The sequence below is a fragment of the Ambystoma mexicanum genome, chromosome 5q (genome assembly GCF_040938575.1).
Source record: "Ambystoma mexicanum isolate Mex_15411 chromosome 5q, UKY_AmexF1_1, whole genome shotgun sequence".
Lineage (NCBI taxonomy): Eukaryota > Metazoa > Chordata > Amphibia > Caudata > Ambystomatidae > Ambystoma > Ambystoma mexicanum.
In genome coordinates this window covers 362,655,115-362,678,211 of record NC_090933.1, presented here as the reverse complement: position 1 = coordinate 362,678,211, position 23,097 = coordinate 362,655,115, and the positions used below count along the sequence as shown (strand labels likewise).

General features: G+C 50.8%; 1 protein-coding gene across 2 annotated transcripts in view; it reads left to right on the top strand.

Annotated features, from left to right (window-relative positions):
• The window catches only part of SMCHD1 (structural maintenance of chromosomes flexible hinge domain containing 1), a 3,133,956-nt gene that overhangs the window by 2,782,046 nt on the left and 328,813 nt on the right, over positions 1-23,097 (top strand). For both annotated transcript variants that reach the window (XM_069620859.1, XM_069620860.1), the window contains exon 42: positions 2,608-2,798. In XM_069620859.1, the coding sequence (XP_069476960.1) occupies positions 2,608-2,798 (191 nt within the window). The remainder of the gene's footprint in view (positions 1-2,607; positions 2,799-23,097) is intronic.

Below are 23,097 nucleotides of genomic sequence, written 5' to 3'. Positions count from 1 at the left end.
AGTGCAAAGGCCTGGCCTCCAAATCAGGCTGCATGGATGTGATTGTCCTCTTTAAATCTTTCTGGGCATTCTAGGAGGGGCACTGGAAATTTTTTTTGGTTTTCTTTGATTGGGTTCATCTTTGTTCTTTAGCCTGCATCTGTTTTGGGGAGAATTCTCATTTTATGGCTAATTTCCCTTACCTATAGAGTCCCCCAGCAGCTTTGCTGGATTTGAAAGGTTTATTTATTTTTTCCTGCTAAGAGTAAGACTCTTTTTCCCACTCTTAGGCATTTTTGCTATGTGTGTTCTAGGCTATTTTTGTGTTTAATGCCTATGGGACATTCTCTCCCCATAGGAACCATCTTTATGCACATGTGGTACACAGCACCCTCAGTGCAGTACCACAGGGGTGTCGTAGCGACCCCCAAATATAGACTCCGTACCCCGGGACTGACTACTGTCTCCCAGGGCATGTAAAGTCCCCATTGACTTTACTAGTCAATTTCTATGAACTTAACCAGTACATCCCATCTTACTATGGAGGTACTGGAAGGGGTTAATAGTTTTTCCGTTATGTTCATTTTCGAGAGTGTACCCTACAGTACCTTTCTAAAAAGTTTCTGGCTGGTGGCAGTGGTTACTACCAAAAATATTCCACCGCAAATATTTCTCTATGGGATTTTCCCATTGTTCGAGGCTACCACTTTTTCTGACAGCCTCTAACATACCGCCGGTGCATTTTAATATTAACTTTGCTCCGTTAGGTTTTATTTGCCAGAACTTTGATATAACTTCTTTTTCGTGTCTTTCTCTACAATCCTAACCCAGGTCGGGGATCCTTTGTTCGTCCTTTTGGCGGGTTTCTGCCAAGAAGCCCTTCTCTCAGCGCCACTGAGTCTGGGGTGGGTCCATTGTGTGGGAGGGGGAGTAGGACCCCGGACAGGGTTGCCTCAGCAACCCATGTAGCACTCTATCCTGATCAGCTGGAGGGTCTCCCGCCAAGATGACACCTCCACTGTGTGAGTGACAGCTAGGCTGTATGAATCGGTCTCTTTCTGCATAAAAGCAGGGTCCTGAGGACTGGAAGAGCAAGACATCGCCACTGGAACTACGGAACCGAGGAGGAGAGAGGCCAAAGACATCTGCAACGACTACCACCCCCGGTGTAGCCCTGCTGCAGCGTCTCACCACTTTTCTTCACACGACGAGAGGAGATCTTCATCTGCAAGAGCCTTCTTCCCTTGGGCTGGTGGGGCCAACCAGTTTGCACATCGCCTTCCCGAACCTGCTGTGGTTGAATTGCCAGTGCCCCGCACTTGGAGACTGGATAGCCACGCAGCTATCGACCCAGACCGCGATTAAAAGGAGCGTACCTTTTAAACTTCGTTTGGCAGCACCGCGGTTGGTTTCTTCCCTGAGTAATGCAGTACCTCGAACCTTCCTCCACGACGAGAGCCTGTCTTCCTCTGCTGGATCTCCCAAACTGCAGGAACTACCAGGAACAACCGCCACCGCAGGAGCCACTTCTTCATTTTCAAGGTACATTGTGCCGCCAGGCCGCCCTTTCTTCGCGGTAGTGTTAAAGGTGTTTTAAATCCTTTACCTACCTGTTGGGTTGGCCGCCCCCCTCTCTTAACATTGTCTTTCGCTTTCTGCATCCACCTTTTCAACATCGTTAACCAAAGACTTGACTGCAGATACAAGAACATTTTGCTCCTGGGCCCTTGCCCTGTACCACTAACTCTGCCACAGGCCTACTGACTCTGGTCACATTTGTTAGACCTGCCTTCTCGAGATTGATTCTCAATTGGAACTGTGTGGTGCACCCTTTCGTATAGCTACCCTTTCTTTCCCACTGCATAATCATTGTGAAATGCCATTTTGCTCAGTTTTCATTTGAAGCATTGCCTATACTGATGCACTGTCTTGCTGAACTGGTTCACAACTGATGGGAAGTGTTGTTAGGGTGTATAAGAACCTATTTCTAGATAACTTGTGTTTTCCCACCCTGGTGAGAAATTGTTAGAGGATCCCTTGTGTGTAGTTGTCACTGTGTCATTTTGCTCAGTTTTCACTCTGGTTCACTTGGTCTACAATTTATATAGGGAGTGTGTATATTTTTCTATTGACTTAATTTAACTTGCTTGATACTTGTGATACATGTACCTTCTTAGAAGTGTATAAAATAAATATATATCTACTGTTTAACTACAAAGCTTTGGTCAGTGTTTCCTTGTGCCATAGTACAGTAGGCCTATTGTGTAAACCCTGAATACTGCTCATCTCCCTCTTGAGATAAATCTGACTGCTCAGCCACAGCTACCAACTAAATCTTTGTGGTACGGACTGATACCAAAGGGGATTTAATGCTCTCACCTGTAGTCCTAATCTGGTATAGTGCTCCCTAAGGCAACTGCACTGGATTCTGCCTAACAATCTGTCAAACCCAAACATTTCTGGCATCTGAGGAAAAGCACCAAAATCCTTCAGTAAGTCCTCTGTGGGGCAGACACACTGGAAAGGTACATGCACACTCAGATACAAGCAGCCAGTTTTAAGCCCACTCAGCAAAGTCTCCTTCACACAAACCTTTGTATGGATAATACATTCCGTTTTTGTTTACAGATTGCTCATTTAGCACAAATCGAAGATGATGAAGCAGCAAAGGTGATCTCATGGCATTTGGCAAGTGACATGGATTGTGTGATTACCATGACAACTGAAGCTGCTCGGCGTATATTTGATGAGACTCAAGGTCGCCAGCAAGTGCTGCCCTTCGACTCTATTTATAAGAAGACACTTCCTTCCTGGAACAGGTATTGCACAGCATCTATAAATTAAAAATTGCAAAAAATGATTGTGTTCATGGACCTCGTTTCCTTAAAGCATTTTTTGCATTAATATGGCATTTCCTTTCCTTTATGCAAACACCATTTTTAAGAACACAAGTTGATAACATTTGTTCTAAGTGACACATTTTTTCTTGTTGTGCATCCACCTACTGATTAATGTATGCAGGTTTTATGTGCATATTTTGTAAAATGGGGAATGGCCTGCACTATGATACTCTTTACATTAAAGCCTTGGTATGGTTTGTCCAATAACCTTAACAGCATACTGCTGTGTCCCGTCCCCTTTTCTCCATACTGGTTGAGACTCCCTTGATAAGGAGGGGACCAGGCCCATTTGCTAAGGTCTCTGGGGATGCATGACTTCTCCTACCTGGACAACTGGCTGGTGAGGGTGAACTCACTGGAGGGGCGCCTTATGCTCTTGCAGATCATTATCCCAAAATCAGAATGTACTTCTACCCAAGTATCCGATTTTCATTGGGTTCAAGCAATACATGCTACAGGCCGCTTTTTCCCCCTCTGAAGAGGGTGAAAGTATATCTTTGCTACAGTCAAAGATTTTCTGAGAATAATGAGCCCCATAGCATGCTGTTTCCAAAAGTTCTTGGGTCTACAGGCATCATGTATCCTACATGTTCAGATTGTGATTTTCAGTTGCAGGTTGTTGCAACCAAGCATTGGGTTTGATACAAAATGTACATTCCATCGAGCCACCGGATTGAACTTTTGTGATGATAGGATATCAACTATTTGCTTGAAGGTTGCCCATTGAAGGGTTCTCTGCATTTTGTTTGGATTACGATGTACTCACATGTGGATGGCTACTCTTGAGGACCACTCTTCCCACAATCTGTTACAGGGGATGACCAAACGCACCATATACATTTTCTGGAGCTGAAGGTGATATTTTATGATCTCGGGCAATTTCTCTCCCTGATTCGTGGCAGGGTGGTGCTGATCCTTACAGATAGCATGACGTTGAGGTTTTACATCGACAAACTGGGTGGATCAAGTCCCCAGCTATGTGTTTATTGGCCCTAGGTATAGGCCATGTGGAATGGGATCTTCCTCCAAGCAGTCCTTCTAGTGGGTGATCTCAACAAAGAGACAGACTGGTCAAATTCAATTTGGAGTGCAACCCGTTTGATCGTGATCATTTTTGTTTGTGGGGATCACCAGTGGCAGACGCTTTCACTACCTAGACCTGGGCAAACTCTAAATGTCCCTGGGAGATGCATTACCAGTCAGTTGGAACAATAAGCTAGTTTATGCGTTTTCCCCCTCTCTGCTTCTCTAGAGAGTGATGTCAAAGGTCAAGTTCGCCAAGTAGTCCTTGATGATTCTATTAGTTTTGTGTTGGCCTGCAAGTGTTTTGTTTTAGGACCTGCTCGAAATGACTTCCCATGGGCCTATTGTTTCTTTGTTTATTAATTTGATAATGCGCACCAAGCCCTTGGCATTCCACTTCCTCAGAACTAGCACCATCTCTCGCAACAGGTGGAGTTGTTCTCACCCCTTCCCTTAATCTCTGTATGTAACGAGTTGTCCTGAGCAGCTGACTCTCATGCATCGTAGGCATTCCCAGGAAAACATGAAGATCATTCAATCAGCAAAGAAAGGTTCAACTAATAGCCAATATGAGAGCAAATGTAAGCGTGTCTGCCACTGTGCTCTTTAGAAGTCAATTATCTTTCTCCCAGTCTCGATGAAGAGTGGCCTATTTAGCAGGAAGTCTAGTTCAAGTGGACAGCTTTAGGATATGCCTAGCTGCAATTGCATCTTACATGAACTCTGAGAACCAAGTGTAACAACCCAATTTTTAGGAGACCCCTTGAGGGGCTTACCAGGCTTTTCCACCACTCAGACCTCATCCGGTCTTGGATCAAGAAATGTTCGCAAAAGACAGGATGTTCGTCCTGGTTACGAGAGACTTTGGGTCTCACCCTAAGTTACTAGGGGAATCCAGACGTGGACCCCTTGCTCACTATTCTTAGAGAGGCACAGCTCCTCCCTACTGATGAGGTCCAACCAGACCGAAACACGTGTCTGGGGATGCTGTTGGTACTCTTGTTCAGAGGAGAATTGCCTAGCATTTCGGTGCTGGACTGCCCCAGGGCAGAACAAAGACTGATATGTTTGGGATATTTCTTCTCTGTGAAAGATAGTGAGCTAAAGACTCTGGGTAAGTCTCTCGTAACCAGGACTAATGTCTGACAGAGAGACTCCCAGGACCCACCTTGTCAATTAGCAAAAAAAAGAGGCAATGGCTGGAAGGTTTAGAATAATATTAACCTCTGGCAATGCTATGGGCAGCCCTCCAGATCATCGATCTTCAGCCTGCCAAGCCATTACAGGAATGGGAAAGACGATTTGCAAATCAGGCTTGGTCACACCCCAAAAGGGGGCAGTGCAGCCCAAATTACTTGGTCACATCCCTTCTGCAAGAGACCACAATCAAACCCAGACCTGATTCAGGCCTCATTGAGCGTCATCAGTGAGGTGTAGCTTGGATCTCTAGGCCCAGCAGGCTCGGGACCCAAGTCTGGGCATACCCATCTAACTCAGGGTGACTACAACAGAGAAAAGGTGATGGCTATAAGGTTTAAAATAAATCTTAACCTCTGGCACAACTCTGGACAACCCTGCAGATCATTGTCCTTCAGCCTGCCAAGCCATTACACAAAAGGGAAAGACCATTTGCAAATCATGCATGGTCCCACCCCAAAAAGCGTCTGTGCAGCTTTAACTGATTGTTGACATCGCTTCTTCACGAGACCACAAGCAATCCCAGACATGTTTCGAGGGGATTGTGTCCTCCGACGTATTCCACATCTATGACGGGTAATGTCCACAGCTGTGGTGCTTTGGAACATTTTCGGCAGAGGGCGTCCTGCGTCGGTGGCGTCGATACGTTGTCCCTCGAGGGCCTCCGTCGAGGGTAGACGTCACCGGATGTTATATATAGGACGCACGGCGCCCGTAGCCTCAGTTCCATTTTTTCCACAAACGTGTTTGCTTCGGTATCTCGGCACACTCGATTCTTTCTTCGTGTACAATGTCTTCATCTTCTTCTACTACCCCGAAGTCGGGCTTTAAAAAGATGTCCATCACGGACCCGCATGACATCTGCCTCTGGTGCCTCAGCAAAAGCCACGCCACCGACGACTGTGAGGATTGCCAGTCCCTGACGTCTAAGGCCTTGCGGAAACTTAAGGGGAAATTGAAGGTAGGGTGTCTAAGCCCCGTAAATCGTAGTCCGCTGGGCTTTCGACCGATGACTCGAGGGGCGACTTCGCGTCAGCGAAAATCCAGGGGGTCTCGGTCTAGGAGTGGTTCCCGCCATTCCTCTGCCTTGTCAAGGCATTCTAGGAAGAGCTGTCACCGGTCGCCTTCCCTGTCCTCGTCGGAGGAGGACTCCGCCAGGCGGTTGACTTGTCCCACCAAGTCTTCGTCGACGGCCGAATGGGATGCATTCCAGCGATTTTCAAGTCGCAAGGCACAGTTCCAGCCACGCCTTCGAAAGGAGTCGGCGGGGAACGGGCTCGGGCGGTCAGCGTGCTCATCGGGAGCCTTCGACGTCCCTCTCGGACAAGGGAGATCGCCATAGCCGTGCCAGATTCAGGTCCCGGTCCTCGACGCCATTGAAACCGTCGGAACCTGTGAATCCTTCCAAGAAGGGGTCGACGCCATCGGCACCGTGTCCGTCGAGGGACACTCTCGGGGCTCCATCCTCGAAGAAGTCTTTGATGCCGTCGACGCCGATTCCTTCGGGGCCCTCAACGCCGTTTGTGGAGGATTTGGCAGAGGTGCCCCTGAGGGCTGTGGAACCTCCGAGGAAGGCTACCAATAAGTCTTATGAGGCCTGTTTTTGAGCCCTTTTCTGTTCCTCCTCCTAGATTGGAGTTTTTCCAACCTTTACAGGATATTTCAGAGGTTGAGGAACTGTCTGATGATGAGATGGCCTTGCCTGTGCCTCCTGAGGTCCCTGATGACCTTTTGTCTGGGCATAGTCAGATGGAGGAACTCCGTCGGTCATTGCATGACGCTTGTGGCCTTGACACCTCTCCGGAGGTGGAGTTTGGCCGACCTGAGCCTGGGGCGCATGCGGATTCCTCCTTTCGGCGTCTCATGTCAAGGGTGACCGAATACTTGGGGTGGTCTGCTCCACCTGTTAATTTTGCAGCGTTGCCGTTTCACATGGCTTTGCAAAGGAGGGTGGCGGCGGCTTGGATTGCTCCGGAGAGTCTAACGGCAGTTTGTAAGTCGCTTCCAAAGAAATACCACCCATCCAGTAGTGACCCCTGCTACTTATCGACGCACCCTACTCCAGAGAGTTTGGTGGTGCAGGCGGCTACAGCCTCCTCGAAGCAGGCTGCATACCCTACCATCCCTCCTGATAGGGACGATAATCACTTTGATGGTTGGGCAAAGAAGGTATTTTCGGCTGGGGGTATGAAATTGAAGTCTGTCAACTCCACTTGTGCCTTAGCGAGATTCACACACACTCTGTGGAACTGTGTGTCTTTGGCGGCTGAGCATATTCCCGAAGGGGAAGAAAGGGATGATTTTCTAGCCCTCTTGCAAGACGGCAAAGACGCCATGTGCAAATCTCTTCTGTTTGGACACGGCAGACTGTGTCAGCCGGTCCATGGCTGCGAGCACCATGATACGCAGGTTTGCGTGGTTGCGGAAGTCGGGGTTTGCTCTTGATGTGCAAGCCCGTCTTCTGAACATGACCTTTGATGGTGTTAATCTGTTTGGCAGCAAGGCCTTGAGAGCCTTGAGAGGTTGCAGACCTCCAAAGCTGCAGCGAAGTCTTTGCCCGCTGCCGTACGTCACCCTCCGCCTTTTTGTCCAGGGGACAAGCAATGGAGGGGAGGTTCCTTTCGGTACTACTCTTCCTTTGGTAGATCGAGAGGAGCTGCCAGTCAAAGGGGCCATCGTAGGAGTACCAAGGGTCGAAAGCAAGGTACTCGGGGTGCTAAAGCCGCTCGGGCAGTTGGCTCTTTGCTCTCAGGCACTGCCGCAGCCGCGTCCGCTCAGTCATGAGGCCATGTCCCATGGTGCGCCGGTTGGGGGCAGACTTGCGCAGCATCTTGGAGAATGGCGAGCCATTACTTCAGATGTGTGGGTTCTGGAGATGATAGCCCACGGCTACTGTCTTCCCTTCCGGCAGAGGCATCACGACAATCCACCGGAGAAGGTCTCTTTGAAGCGTCCGGATCCGCTTCTTGCGCAGGAAATCCTATCCCTGCTGGAGAAAGGCGTCATAGAACTGGTGCCTGTAGCAGAGAGGAACAAGGGATGGTATTCCCCTTATTTTTTGATTCCGAAAAAAGACTGGGGATTGAGACCCATCATGGACTTGCCTCAAGGATGCTTACTTTCATGTGCCGATTCATCCCAAGTACAGGAAGTACCTGAGGTTCACGGTTGGCTACTCACATTTTCAATTTCGGGTCTTGCCCTTCGGCTTGACCTCCGCCCGAGGGTCTTCACCAAGCTGATGGTGGTGGTGGCAGTGTCTCAGGAAAGGGGGATTCACGTCTACCCCTACCTGGACGATTGGTTGGTCAGGGCGCGCTCTCCCGAGCAAGCCCTGGGTCATCTGTCCGTCACCTGCTACTCCCTTCACAAGGGCTTCTCCCTCAATTTATAGAAGTCACATTTGACACCTACCCAGCGGCTCCAATACATCGGAGCAGTGCTCGACACATCCCTGGGGCAGTGTTCGCCTCCCCAGGTGAGGGCTCATCACATTCTGCAGATGGTGGACAAGTTTCAACGTGCCCAGAGTCTCCCGGCGTTCAAATTCTTGAGGTTGCTCGGCCTCATGGCATCCTGCATTTTCCTGGTGCCAGAGGCCAGGCTGCGGATGAGATCCCTGCAGTGGGCTCTCAAGATGCAGTGGTCTCAGTTCTCTGGCAGGATGTCTGATCCAGTTCAGATTCCGACCTCGACCTCGGTTGCCCAGGATCTTCTATGGTGGGCCGACGAAGGCAATCTGATGAAGGGAGCACCATTTTGGCAACCATGGCCAGAGGTGACGATCGTGACGGACACTTCCCCCACAGGTTAGGGCCCTCATGCCAACGAGTTGACAGCTAGCAGGCGTTCGTCTCCGTCGGAGTCCAGACTCCACATCAATCTGTTAGAGCTGAGGGCCGTCATGCTAGCCCTGAAGGCTTTTGTGCCATCTGTGCGGGGGAAGAATGTCCTGATTATGACGGACAATACAGTGGCCATGCACTACCTCAACATAAAAGGGGGGCAGGGTCACTCCCGTTGTGTAGGGAGGCGATGCAGCTCCGGTTCTGGGCCATCCAGCAGGAAATTTCGATCTAGGCACTTCATCTGGCCGGAGACGAAAACGCGGCGGCGGACGCTCTGAGCAGGCAGAGCACGGTCTCTCACGAGTGGGAGCTGGCTCGGGAAGTTCTTTTGGAGATCTTCGCCCTTTGGGGAATCCCACAAATGGATCTCTTCACCACCAGTGTCAACCGGAAGTGCGAGAGATTCTGCTTGCTGGAATTTCCCCCAAGAGGAGCCTTGGGGGATGCGTTCGTAGTGGAGTGGTCCTTCCCACTGCTGTATGCGTTTCCTCCAGTCCCCGTCATTCCGCAAGTGTTGCGGAGGTTACCGAGGTTCGGTTCCCGAATGATCCTCATTGCTCCGGCTTGGGCCAGGAGAGCGTGGTACCCGGACCTTCTAGACATGTCCATCTGCCCTCCACGCCGTCTACCCTACCGAGACGATCTGCTCTCACGGGAGGGGGGGTCAGGTTCTCCATCCAGAGGTCAAGTCTCTCAGCCTTCATGCTTGGTATCTGAAAGGTGGAGATATAAGCATTGGGACCTCCCCGAAGAAGTGATGTTGGAGTTGCTTTCCGCCCGAAGGTTCGCAACAAAATCCCTGTACCGTTGCCGTTGGAGTAAGTTCTGTGACTGGTGTAGGATACAGAATGTGGATCCTTTCCAATGTTCCATTCCTTTGGTTTTGTCTTTTTTGCTTTCTTTAGCCCACAAGTGCCTGCAAATGGGTACCATTAAGGGTTACCTGGCGGCGCTGTCCATATTTAAGCGCTCGTCTGAGGAATTTTCTTATTTTAAGATTCCTTTGATTTCCCAGTTTCTAAAAGTGCTAACTAATGTGTTTCCACCGTTGCCTTTCCACTTGCCGGGATGGGAGTTGAATTTGGTTTTAAGGTTCGTAATGGGAGCTCCGTCTGAGCCCTTACATTCTTGTCTGTTGCGACTGTTGTCCTTTAAAACTGTGTTTTTAGTTTACGGTTACTTCCGCACGCAGAGTGAGTGAGTTGCAGGCACTTTCCGCCAAGCCAGCCTTTACTGTTTTCCATAAGGACAGGGTTGTCTTGCGGGTGCGGCCTTTTCTTCCAAGGTTGTGTCGGAATTCCATTTGAGCCAGAAGGTGATTCTTGCGGCGTTTTACCTTCCTCCACATCCTGGTAAGGAAGAGGAGAGGCTCCATAGGTTGGATCCTAGGAGAGCTTGAGTTTCTATCGCTCACGGATGTCCCGGGTCAGAGTGGACGATCAGCTCTTTGTTGGTTATGCTGAAAGGCGCTTGGGTCAGGCTGTTTCTAAGCAGACCTTGTCCAGATGGATCATTTTGACGATCTGAGTGTTACCGTTTGGTGGGAAAGGACCCTCCAGTAGGCTTGCGGGCTCATTCTACTAGGGGTGTGGTTGCCTCCACTTCTCTACAGAGGGCCGTTCCTATTTGCAATATTTGCAAAGCAGCCACATGGGCCTCTGTCCATACTTTTGTGAGACCCTATTCCTTGGACTCCATCCATGGGCAGGATTTGGCCTTTGGTAAGGCAGTCCTTTATTCAGCCATTTGATTGGGCATTCTAAAATTCTAAATTCTTTTCCCAACTCCATAAGTTGGTACTGCTCTCGGAGTCTGTCATAGATGTGGAATACGTCGGAGGACACAATCCCCCCGAAGAACAAGTTACTTACCATATCTGGTAACCTTCTTTCGATGGGATGTTCCTCCAACGTTTTCCACATCACCCTCCCAGCCTGCCCCTCTACTGAATTTCCTATGCGATTGCAGCTTACGTTTCCGTAAGGCTATCTGCAGTCCTACTGGCAGGAGATTGGTGCCGCACGTTCTGGGAAAAAACTACAAGTGAGGCTACGGGCGCCGTGCGTCCTATATATAACATCCAGTGACGTCGACCCTCGAGGGACAACGGATCGACTCCATCGACGCAGGATGCCCTCTGCCGAAAACGTTCTGAAGCAACACAGCTGTGGACATTACCTGTCATAGATGTGGAATGCGTAGGAGGAACATCCCATCGAAAGAACGTTACCAGATATGGTAAGTAACTTGTTCTTTGGGCTCATTGGACATCATGAGTGAGGCAAACAAACAATTTGAGCCTAGGACTGCTACAGATATCAGGTTAGTCATATGGAACATGGTCCTGATGGCTGCTGCGGTGGGTTGGACACTTTGAGGACGTTCTTTACTCTCTTTATTAACATTAAAGAATAAGGCCTACCTCTCGCTATGGCTAAAGGGAATACCCTACCTATCTAAAGAAATTAAAGGTGCTAGTCAGATGTCAGGAAGTCCAAAGTAAATATATCATCCATCCAAACTAAAGCTATCTGACCCTACCGCTAAATATTACTAAAGCGCATGGGCCATGAGAATGTCTTTTCTTCCCTTGGTCTTCTTTGTTCTCGATTAGTCCTTTTTTATATATACAGTTTTCCTTTTTGATTTTATACTACTTGGTGTAATCTCCTTTGATAGTCATTTTTATCAACTCTTGTAGTTCCTCAAGATACCTATAGTGCTTTCTGTGGCCCTCTCTTTGTAGTACTTTCCCTTACACTAGTTCCTCACATGCCTGCCACCACATATATGCTCTTCACAGACTATTTGCTAACCCTTTTCCAAGTTATATTTACTTATATTTCCTCTCAGGCTTTCTTTGCCAATGGTACCATCTCTGAGGCTCGCTGTTCTTTTATCCTGCTCCCCTCTGCATAGTGTTGGGGTAAACCCCCAGGTAGGTTCGATGACTACTAGGAGTTTGTAGATTCAGAACTCATGGAAGGCCAAATTCCTTCCCCCGAAAGGAACGTAAGGTCCAGACAGGCAACAAGTTCAAACTGTGGTTTATTACAGCCAAAGCCAACAGTGATCAGAACAAGGATCAATCATGCCCTGGAGCGTCTCAATGATTTCTGGCTCACAGGCCAGTTTTGTAGGGCCGTTACATCAGAGTGACACCACAACCTGGGCCTTTCTCCATCAAACCTATCACACCCTGTGATTGGGCGTTGAGTGGTAGTTCACCTATGGCGGACCCTATTAGTTCACTGGCTGTCCCATGTCAGGTGTCTGGCCTGGATCATCCCCAAAAAATGCTACTTCTACAATGTTGCAGTGTGAGGGTCTTACCATTGGTACTCTTACGTCCCGTCCCCTTTCCTCTATACTGCATGGGCGTCCCTTCCAAGGGACGGGAGACAGAACCTTTTTCACCAGAAAAAAACGTCTTCCCTTTTAACTTTAGAGGCGCACAGGGGTGCGGCCCTGGGAGCATGCCCTGCCCTGACCCCGCCCTCCGGTGCCAGACCTCAGTCCCCTTTTCAGCGTCGACGGGAATGGGCCGAATTCACCAGCGCTCCTCGGTTTAGCTTTGGCCGCATAATTCCACGCACGGATACTTCTTCCCTCAGGCATCGTGCTCCTCCCCGGCGCATGTCGACTTCCACAGGGTTCAACGTGTGTCCATCCTGCGACAGGCTCTTTCCAACTTCAGACCCCACACCCTCTGCCTACGTTGCCTTGGCCCAGACCACGGTTGTCAAGCTTGTACAGCGTGCAACGTCCTATCATCGAGGTCTCTGAAGAACAAAGTCAGGTGGAGGGAGCTCTTCCAGAAGTTGCCTCCAGATGACCTCATGGACTTTGTGAAACATCGATCCAGGCCCAAGGTAGGGCCTCTATTTTCCATCGCACCCCGCAAGGGAGACTCTTTACCAAGGACTCGCTCACGCGGTAGGAACCGCTCAGGTTATCGTACCAGTACGTGCACTGAGGCTGCTCCAGCTACCGGCCTACAGGCCAAGGGATCCTCGGATCCTCCCGGTGACAGTGTTGAGGGACCGGAAGGTTCTTGTACTGGGTCTTCCTGTCCAAGGGGCCACGCCCTGATACTGGCAATAAGTCAGAGGGGGCGCCTAAACGCAGCTCTACCGGCACCCGGGCCAAGGGTGTCGCACCTACCGGGTCTAGACCCGAGGAGCAGGGGTAGACCTTGCGATCTACACTCAAGGGTCCTGGAGGAGGCTGGGCCCAGCGAGCCGAGCAACACGACGCAGGCACGTGGCAGGCAGCTTGAAAAATGGCTGCCATGCCAAATATCAGCACACGTCCGACGCCATCCCAGGAGTTCGGCGAAGAATGAGTCAAGGTGGGACTGGCCTCAACCAGGTACGTGGCCTACAGCCTATCCTTCATTTATGCAGGGAAGGTTCCCGCTATGTCCATATGGGCTGGGTATGCAGCGGCCCCAGCAGCCTCCCGCTACTCCGTCTATATTCGCTACCACCCCTCCATCCTGTGAGAACAGGTTCTTCGAGAGGTTCCTCAGGCTCATGAAATCGCCTCGAAGGGGGGTTATGCTCAGGGATGCCATCAGGGACGTGCTCCCTCCGATGCTTCCAGCACCTCCGGCTCCTCCTCCAGCGCCCCTGGCACCATTGCAGACTTTGCCTCCGGCCCCCCCAGCCAATTCCTCAGGCCGTTCTGTGCCAGCCTCCTCCACAGCCTCCGGCTCCGGTCCTTGTACCTCAGCCTCTGGCTCCCTCTACTTCTCCTCCTATGCAGGATCCTCCTGACCCCCAGGACACAGACGAGCAGGACGACCCTGATATGCCCTTGTCAGCCAAGGCCTTCCACAAACGTCTTGCAGGGCTGGCGGAGTACCTGGGCCTTCCTGAGCCCGGGGTCGAGCAACCATCGGAGGGGGTCCTCGCAGAGGTCCTCACACGAGCGCCTGCGCTAAAACCGGAATTCCACTGCAGACTGATGTAGTCTCCCTGGCCAAGAAGGGTTGGCTCAAGCACCACTCTGCCCAGCCGGTCAATCGGCAGATGGAGGGGGATACACTCTTGCTATCGGCCCATCCTCAGCCACAGTCCTCGGCGATCGCTGCGGCATAACTGTACTCCAAGCCCCAGTCGTCCTCGGCCTCATCCTCTGCGTCGCTGCTAGGCAAGGAGGAGAAGATCTTGGAGGCGTACGGGAAGAAATTGTATTCCAATGCGTCCTTGCATCTTCGTCAGGCCAACGCTGATGCCATGCTGGCTGCCGCTAACCAAGAGAGATTGCCGCTGGAGATTGCGGACTTCTCCCAGAAATCCCTACGTAGAGCAAATCACATTTTAAGGCGGGACTGTCTGAGGCCATGCTGGTGGCGTAGGACCTCATGGTGTCCACCGTGGCCCATATTGACACCTTTGTCCGTGCCATCTGTATCGCCAAGGACATGAGGAGGACAGCCTGGCTCCGAGAAAATAAATTCAACCCGGATGTCCAGGAATGCATTTTAGACCTGCTGTTCGAGGGGGGGACCTCTTCCACTCCACCACGGACGATGAGCTGGACAAAAAGAAAAACAGCTCACAAACAGCCAAGTCTTTATCTATCTTAACAAAGAGCACACCCAAATCGTACACCCAGTCACAGCAGCACTGCAACAATGGCCGTACATATGAAGGGTTCCGCGACTTCCAAGAACGGAGGTCCAGGCAGCCGGACCGCTCGCCGACTCCACATCGGCGCAAGCAACAAAAAGAGGAGGGTTGGTGGAGTAACGGCTTTTTCCAGCCCCCCTCCTCCGCATTAACCTCTGAGGGAAAGAATGCATGACACGGCCCTCCGGGTCCACGTGTCTCCAGTGGGGGGCAGGCTTGCTCTTCATGCACATTTCTGGTGCCAGAATTCCGCGGACCCCTGGATCCTCTCCATAATATCCACAGGGTACCGCCTAACTATTCCAACCTCTCCTCCCTCCTCCCTCCACTCCCTCAGGTTGGGACAGCAACTCTTCTGGCGGAGATCCGTTCGCTCTTAGAGAGCCAGGCCGTGAAGGAAGTCCCAGCCTCCCAGAGAGGCTTGGGCTTTTACTCCAGGATTTTCACCATTCAGAAAAATAACCAGGCGGGCCTGAGAGTTGTGCTGGACCTTTCCACCATCAACCTCTCCTTACCTGTACAGAAATTCAAGATGGTTACGCCAGCTTTTATAGCGGAGACATTGTGCAAGGGAGACTGGATGTTGTTAGAGAGAATTCTCTGTTTAGGCTGAATTTCCTAACGTAGTGAGTCCCCCAGCACCTTTGCTGGATTTCTGGAGTTTGTTTTTTTCTCCTGCCAAGAGTGAGACTCTTTTTCCCCCACTCTTGGACATGATGTGTGGTGTTCCTTTGAATGTTAATGTGTTTCATGGGCTATGGGGTCTTTTACTCCATAGGGTCTCATATGTTTTTTTCTATGTGTGTTACAGCGCACCCTCCGTGCAGTAACACCGGGGTGTCAGTGACCCCCACCATAGACTCCATACCCTGGGACTGACTACTGTCTCCCAGGGCATGTAAAGTCACCATTGGCTTTACTAGTCCCAAATTACTAACAGAACCAGTACAAACCATCATATTGTGGACGTACTGGTAGGGGCAATTCGATTGCCCCTGGGTCTGTTGCTCGAGGGGGTACTGTCCCGTCCCCCCTCGTCGAGTTTTGGCTGGTGGCAGTGGATACTACTTTTTATATTCAACCGCAAATATATCTCTATGGGATTTTCCCATTGTTCGAGGCTAACTTTTTAAACATAGCCTCTAACATGTCGCCGGTTTATTTATTTAATATTAATTCACCGGTTGGTATTTTCCACCAGAACTCGGTTTTAAAATGGCGTTTGTGTTCGCCTCTGTAACTCCAAACCAAAGGTCGAGCCCTTTGTTCCACTTTTGGCGGGCTTCTACACAGAAGCCCTCCAAAGTGGTGCCACTCTGTCTGGGTACCACAGGGGGTGTAGGAGGGGGTTTAGGCACCCTGGACTGAGTTGCCTTGGCAACTCAAGTCCCACTCTTGTGTGATTGGCCCAAGTGGTGAGCCGGCCGGCTCACCACTTAGCATGTTTGATTGACAGCTAGGCTGAATGAATGGGGGTTTCTTGCATAAAAGCAGGGCTTTTGGGACTGGAACTTCAGAAGTCGCCACAGGACCTGAAAATCCGACGAGGGAGAAGCTGAGCCGACCTGCTACGACGACAACACCGGTGGAGCCCTGCTGAACCGACTCACCACTTCCCGACGACAGAGGAGATCTCCCGGCTGGAGAGTCTTCTTCCCTTGACTGGTGGGCACAACCAGTTTACCTTCTTTGCTCGCATCCCAGGACGTCTTGTGGTCGAATTGCCCGTGCCAAGCACCCCGGCAACCGGATAGCCACTTACCACTGGACCGCGAATAAAAGGACTGCTCCTTTTAATTGAGAACTCTGCGGCTGGTTTCTTCCCTGGCAGTGCAACGGACTCCTGTTTTCCTCCACGACGAGATCCTCTCTTCCCCCGGACGAAGCACCGACTTGCACCCGCTGCCAGGAACCACTGCCCCCGCTGGAGCGTTCTCACCATTTTTAAGGTACCGTGTCCGCCAGCCCTCCCTTTCTAAAGATTGCTACAAGGTAAAAATAATCCCTTAACCTTCTGGACTGGGCTGGCCGCCTTGACCATCTAACTGGTCCCTTTCTATTGGTCCAACTCTTTCTGAACCCTTGTGAGACTTTTGGGCACTTTCAACCGTGTGACCTTGGACACATTTCGTCCGGAGCCTCTTAAAGTGGGTCCGGCCTTGTTAACTTTAACTTTACGGTTTTAATCTGCCTTCTTCTCCTACTGTGTTCTTCCGAAAGTGTTGGGATCTGTTTCTATCTTTGCTCTGCCTTTCTCTCCCTTTTTAACCTATTGATTAGAGTGCCATCTTCGTTAAGCGCTCACCGCTGTCTGAAAATAAGTGTTGCTTTACTTAAGACTTGTCTAAATGATCGTTGAAGGGAGTGTATATCTTTTAGTGACCGTGTTTTTGAACTGCTTAATATTTGTGCCAGTGTGTTTGACTAGATGTGTTTTTAAATTAATAATTATATCTCTTTTACACCAAGCTCTGGTCAGTGTTTGCTTGTTCTACTGTGTTATTTTGACCTATTGTGAATACTCAGTATACTGCCTAACTCTTCTTGAGAGAAGACTGACTGCTCAGCCACAGCTACCAGGTAAATCTGGGTGGTACAGACTGCTACCAAGTGGGTTTACTGCCAACCACCTGTAGTCTTAAATCTTTTGCAGTGGTCCCAGAGGGGACTGCACAAGTTTCTGCCTAACAGATGTGCTCCCTGGATTTGAAGGATGTGTACTTACACTTCCCGATATGGCTGCCCCATCATTCTTTCCTACAGTTCAGGATCATGGGCTACCATTTCCAATACAAGGTCCTTACTTTTGGCCTCAACTCGGCCCCCAGGTTCTTTACCAGACTCATGAATACGGTAGCTGCCCTCCTCCGGTCTCAGGGCCTCCACATCTACCCATACCTCGACGACTGGCTCATCAGGGCTACATCTCCGGAAGCGGTTCACCACTCGTCCCACGATCTTATGAACACACTGCACGATCTGGGGTTTTCACTCAATCTCAAAAAGTCGCACCTGCAGCCCACGCAGACTCTGACCTTCTTGGGCCTCGTCTGGGACACGTGCACCGAGAAAGTGTTTCCGTTGAAGGACAAGATCATAGCCATCAAGATGGCCACCACTCACTTCCCCAGCAGAAAAGTGACCTCGGCCTGGTGGTACCAGCATCTCCTGGGTCTCTTGGCAGCGGTCCTACTAGCCGTCCCCCACACAAGACTCAGGATGAGGAGGATACAGCTGCACTTCGCCGCATCATGGAACCAGGAGCGGGACTCTCAATCCGAGATGATCAATGTTCCCCCATCTATCTTCCCGGATCTCACATGGTGGTCCAGGGATTGCAACCTGCGGACAGACAAGCCCTTCCAGCATCCCACCCCGGAGGTCACCATCACTACAGACTCCTCGCTCGAGAGCTGGGGAGCCACCCTGGACCATCTCTCTGTCGGCGGCACCTGGAGCCGACAGGAGCAGGAATACCACATCAATTGGTTGAAGCTGAACGCCATCTGGCTATCGCTCAGAGCATTCCTTCCACTTCTCTGGGGCAAGGTTGTCCTCATCCAGACAGACAACTCGACCAGCATGTTCTATCTCAACAAGCAGGGAGGCACCAGATCCCCCTCCGCTGTGCAGACTGGCAATCAGCATGTGGGAGTGGGCCCTGGATAACGACATCTACCCCACGGCAGTCCACGGACAATTACGAGTGACAGCTAAACAACCTTGTTAGTCAGGAGATCTTCAACAGATGGGGTCTCCCCCAGGTGGATCTGTTTGCCACCTGGCACAACAAGAAGTGCCCCTAGTTCGCCTCCTGGCAGGGCCAGGGCCCTGGCTCCCTGGCCGACGCATTTCAGATTAAGTGGAACGGCATGACAGCTTATGCCTTCCCGCCCACTCCGCTGATTCACAGATTGATCTGCAAGATCAAGGAGTCTCGCCAGCTCAACATCATTCTAATAGCTCCATGGTAGCCGGCCAGGCCATCGTTCTTGGAGCTGCTTAGCCTCTCGGAGATGCCCCCGATTCACCTTCTGACGGGTCCAGCACATTTTCTGACACAGCAGGGGGGCAGAGTCATCCACCGCGCGCCACAGAAACTAGCCCTCACAGCGTGGTTCCTGAGAAGGTAACGCTAAGGCGCTTCAGCCTCTCCCAGGCTAAACTGGAAAACATACAGTGCGCAATGAGCAAGGCTACCAGGGCCCAGTATAAAAGTAAATGGACCAGGTTCTGCCACGGGGCAGACTGCAAAGAAATCTACCCCCTGGCATGTACTTTGGGCGACGTGCTCGCCTTCTCAGCGCACCTTGCCCACTCTGGCATGCAGCTGGACACCTGCCGCACTTAGCTCGCAGCCATCAGGGCTTACAGGTGCTCAGAGGAGGGGGGGTTGTCTCCTCCTCCAATCCAATTGTCAAGAAAGATTTGACGGGGCTCCCAAGGCTCTACCTGCCCAAGAGGCCACACCCCATGTGGGACCTGAACATAGGCTTGGCCACACTGGCGCACAAACCGTTTGAGCCAATGGCGTCCACGGACATCAGGCTGGTCACCATTAAGACGGCCTTGCTTGTCGGCCTCTCCTCGGCTCACAGTCAGCGAAATCCAGGCACTGGTCGCCTCAGAACCATATGGTACTTTTCACCGGGAAAAGCTAGTCCTGCGGACACACCCAGCATTTCTGCCTAAGATGCCGTCTGCTTTTCATTTGAACGAGAAAATAGTCCTTCCTATGTTTTTGCCGATCCAAATGACGATGCACAGAGAGTTCTGCACTGCCTGGATGTCAGGCGTGCCCCGAAATTCTACCAGGACAGGACCTAGGGCTTCCTCAAGTCAGACGCCCTGTTTGTCACTTTTGGAGGTTCGAGACCAGGCTACCAAGCCTTCAAGGTCTCCATATCCCGCTGGATGGTCTCGGCCATCAAAGAAGCATACGATGGGCAGCACAAGCCGCTTCCGGCAAACATGCATGCCCATGCAGTCAGGGCCAAGGCAACAGCCATCGCATTCCAGCGCCATGTCCCTTGGCAAGTCATGAGCAGGGCGGCCACTTGGGCCACTCCCTCGGCTTTCTGCAAGCATTACTGGTTGGATACCGGCTCTAGATCTGATGCGGCTTTAGGACAGGCTGTTCTCAGGAACCTAGTTGCTTAACCTTGGGGCTACTGTCATGATCTCTGCTTCCAAAAGGTCAGGGTTTTCCCAACTCCCTTGGAAGCAGATCCATAACCCAGGTTCCGAGTGCCAACCAGTCCCAATTGGGACCTTTTGGACCCAGTCCTGGCGCCAGTGGCACCAGGCTCATAAATATGCCCAGTCCCAGCGCTGGAAGCGCCGGGATCATAATGCTTGGGTGGACTTACCTTCAGCAGACCATGCTGCTTACTTGCCTGCCAGTTGAGCCTCTGATCCTCTTCTGTTTGGAACTACTTTTCCTGTTGGGTGGGGCTGGAGCCACTCCCTAGATTCAGAACACTGGAACTCTTCTGGAAGGCAGGAACTCTTTTCTTACCAGGAACTCTTTTCTTACTTGGGCGTGGCTGTGGAAGGAGACACCTAAGCACTACAGGAGGCTATTTAAACCACACCCGGTGGATGAATCTTGCTTTGCGTTATTCTGCAACCTCTGCAGCAGAACGCTCATCGTGTCTTCTGCATCCGGTCCTGGGCCTAAGGAAAAAGGCTTACCATCCTGAATCCAGTCTTCAGCAACACCTATAAAGACAAGAAAGAACAGGTTAGCATTCCGGCATCTGAAAGGCAAAGGCTTACCATCCTGAATCCAGTCTTCAGCAACACCTATAAAGACAAGAAAGAACAGGTTAGCATTCCGGCATCTGAAAGGCAAAGGCTTACCTACTCTTCATGCGCTCCGGAGGTCTTCACACTGCATTCCGGCATCTGAAAGACAAAAGTTTACCAACTCTTCGCACGCTCCGGAGGCCTTCGGCGCTGCATCCCGCATCTGAAAGACAAAACAAGGTGCGTTTAAAGACATTGGGGAACTTTAATACTCACGTGCCATTACTCCTTTCCACATCTAATCCAGTGGGTATTCCGGCACCCTGCAGCCGCTCCGAACTCGTACCTGCAAAATAAAAAGACAGTTAGAGCGCATAGTGAAGCAGGCAACAAGCGCTTACTTACGTGCTTCCAGGCGCTTCTATTCATCACACGGGCTCCATCTTCAACTCACTTCAGCCCGTCATCCGCCATCGCCGGAACCCTGCAAAACAAGAGACATCATTACTAAAGACTTTAAAGACATTTGAATGACTCGAAACTTACCGTTCGTGCAGTAAACGACGGACAGCAGTCCTCTGAAGTCAAGAGGCCTGCGCTACCTATCCAGTGAAGAAACTTGTTACAGCACCCTGCCCTGAGGAAGATGGAGAGCTCGGCATTCACTTACCTAAGACATCTTACTCTACACGTCAGGCATACAGTGCACAGAGGTCCAGCCCAAAGAGCCAACCGGGTGCTACACATCACCTTTGAAGATACGGTAGTCGCCCAGTCAAGACCGGCGCCTCTGCGAGAATCAGGTGAGCGTTACAGAACGCAAAGCCTACCGCAAAACTCTCGCCCAGGCGCTATGGAAACCTCGAATACTGACCCCCTAGCCCGGTTACTTGGGGAACTAAGGGCAGAAGTGCATGCAGCTCATCAGGAAACGAATGCTCTAAGAAGGGAACTAATTATTTCCAAGGAGAGAACAGACAATCTTGCTAGACAAGTGCTACAGTCACAAGCCGGACAGACCCCGTTACCCGCATCAGGGGCAAATCTTCCTTCAACATCCTCTATGAATCCAGTGCAGATCAACCTACCTGGGAATGTACCTCTGGCAGATGGAGAGCTTGGCGTTCACTTACCTAAGGTGCGGGCGTTAACCTTTGGGGTTCTACAGGAGAAGAGAAAGGGAAGAGGAGAGAGGCACCCAATAACCCCAGTTCATTAATCCCATATTTTCTATCTGCAGACATCTTACTCTTCGAGTCAGACATACAGTGCACAGAGGTCCAGCCCAAAGAGCCAACCGTGTGTTACACATCACCTTTGAAGATACGGCATTCACCCAGTCAAGACCGGCGCCTCTGCGGGAATCAGGTGAGCGTTACAGAACGCAAAGCCTACCGCAAAACTCCCACCCAGGCGCTATGGAAACCTCGGATACCGACCAGCTAGCCCAGTTACTTGGGGAACTAAGAGCAGAAGTGCATGCAGCCCGTCAGGAAACGAATGCTCTAAGAAGGGAACTGATTATTTCCAAGGAGCGAACAGACGATCTCGCTAGACAATTGCTACAGTCACAAGCCGGACAAACTCCGTTACCCGCATCAGGGGCAAATCTTCCTTCAACATCCTCTACGAACCCAGTGCAGATCAACCTACCTGGGAATGTACCTCTGGCTCCGCCCGAACGATTTTCTGGTGACCCAAAGAGGTTTGCAGTATTTATTAATCAGTGCCGGTTGCACTTCTTATGCCGGCCAGCAGCCTTTCCAACTGATCAAGCTAAGGTAGCTTTCGTGCTTTCGTACCTTAGTGGCAATGCGGCAGACTGGTCGATCCCTCTAGTTAATCAAGATGATCCGGTTCTCCATGATTTTCAAGCCTTTCAGCTTAGTATGAAAAAACTGTTAGCAAGACATTCACAGGGGCAGGCCTTGGACAATGAGCTTCTTTCGTTGCGACAGGGTAATCAAGACCTTTTGGCTTATATTGCATCTTTCAATAGACTAATAGTGGAAACTCAATGGCCTGAGGACAAAAGGATTACGCTGTTTTATAGAGGTCTACGTGGAGAGCTCAAAGACGTTTTAGCCCAAGTAGTGAATCCCCCACAAGACTGTTCGGATTATATAGACTTGGTCGTTCAAATAGATCACAGGCTGCAGAACAGGAAGGCCGATCCTTCCAAGTTTGATGCTCGAGTATTTTCCAAACCGCCAACTCCTTCCAAAGGAGTAGACTCCGGGGAACCCATGCAAATAGGGGGTCTGAAAGGTCCTCTAACACAAAGGGAGCGGGAAAGGAGGAAACAGTTGCAATTATGCCTATATTGCGGAAACTCAGGGCACTTTCTTCGAGACTGTCCGGTGAAACCTGCCAAGAAGGCAGTAGGAGCTGCAGTTACCAAAGTTACAAACTCTGAGCAGGGAAACGACCTCGCCCGACAAGAATAGAGGTCCTCTTGCCGAGCGTGAAAACCAGTTCCGTGACCTCGCATTTCGTGATACCTATGGTCCTCATTAGCCCTGATAATCCGGATCGATTACATGCAATTGAAGCTTACGTCGACAGCGGTGCCATCGGCAATTATGTGGATCATGAAATGGTTTTGAGGATGAATCTAACTCTTTGTCCCAAGGCTGTAAAGGACCTCATTACTACGGTGGATGGTACGGAGATAGCCTCCGGGCCAGTAACGCATACCACTCAAGAGGTGACGCTAGTAAGTCAAGATGGACACCATGAGAAGATCGTGTTCGATGTGATCAAGGC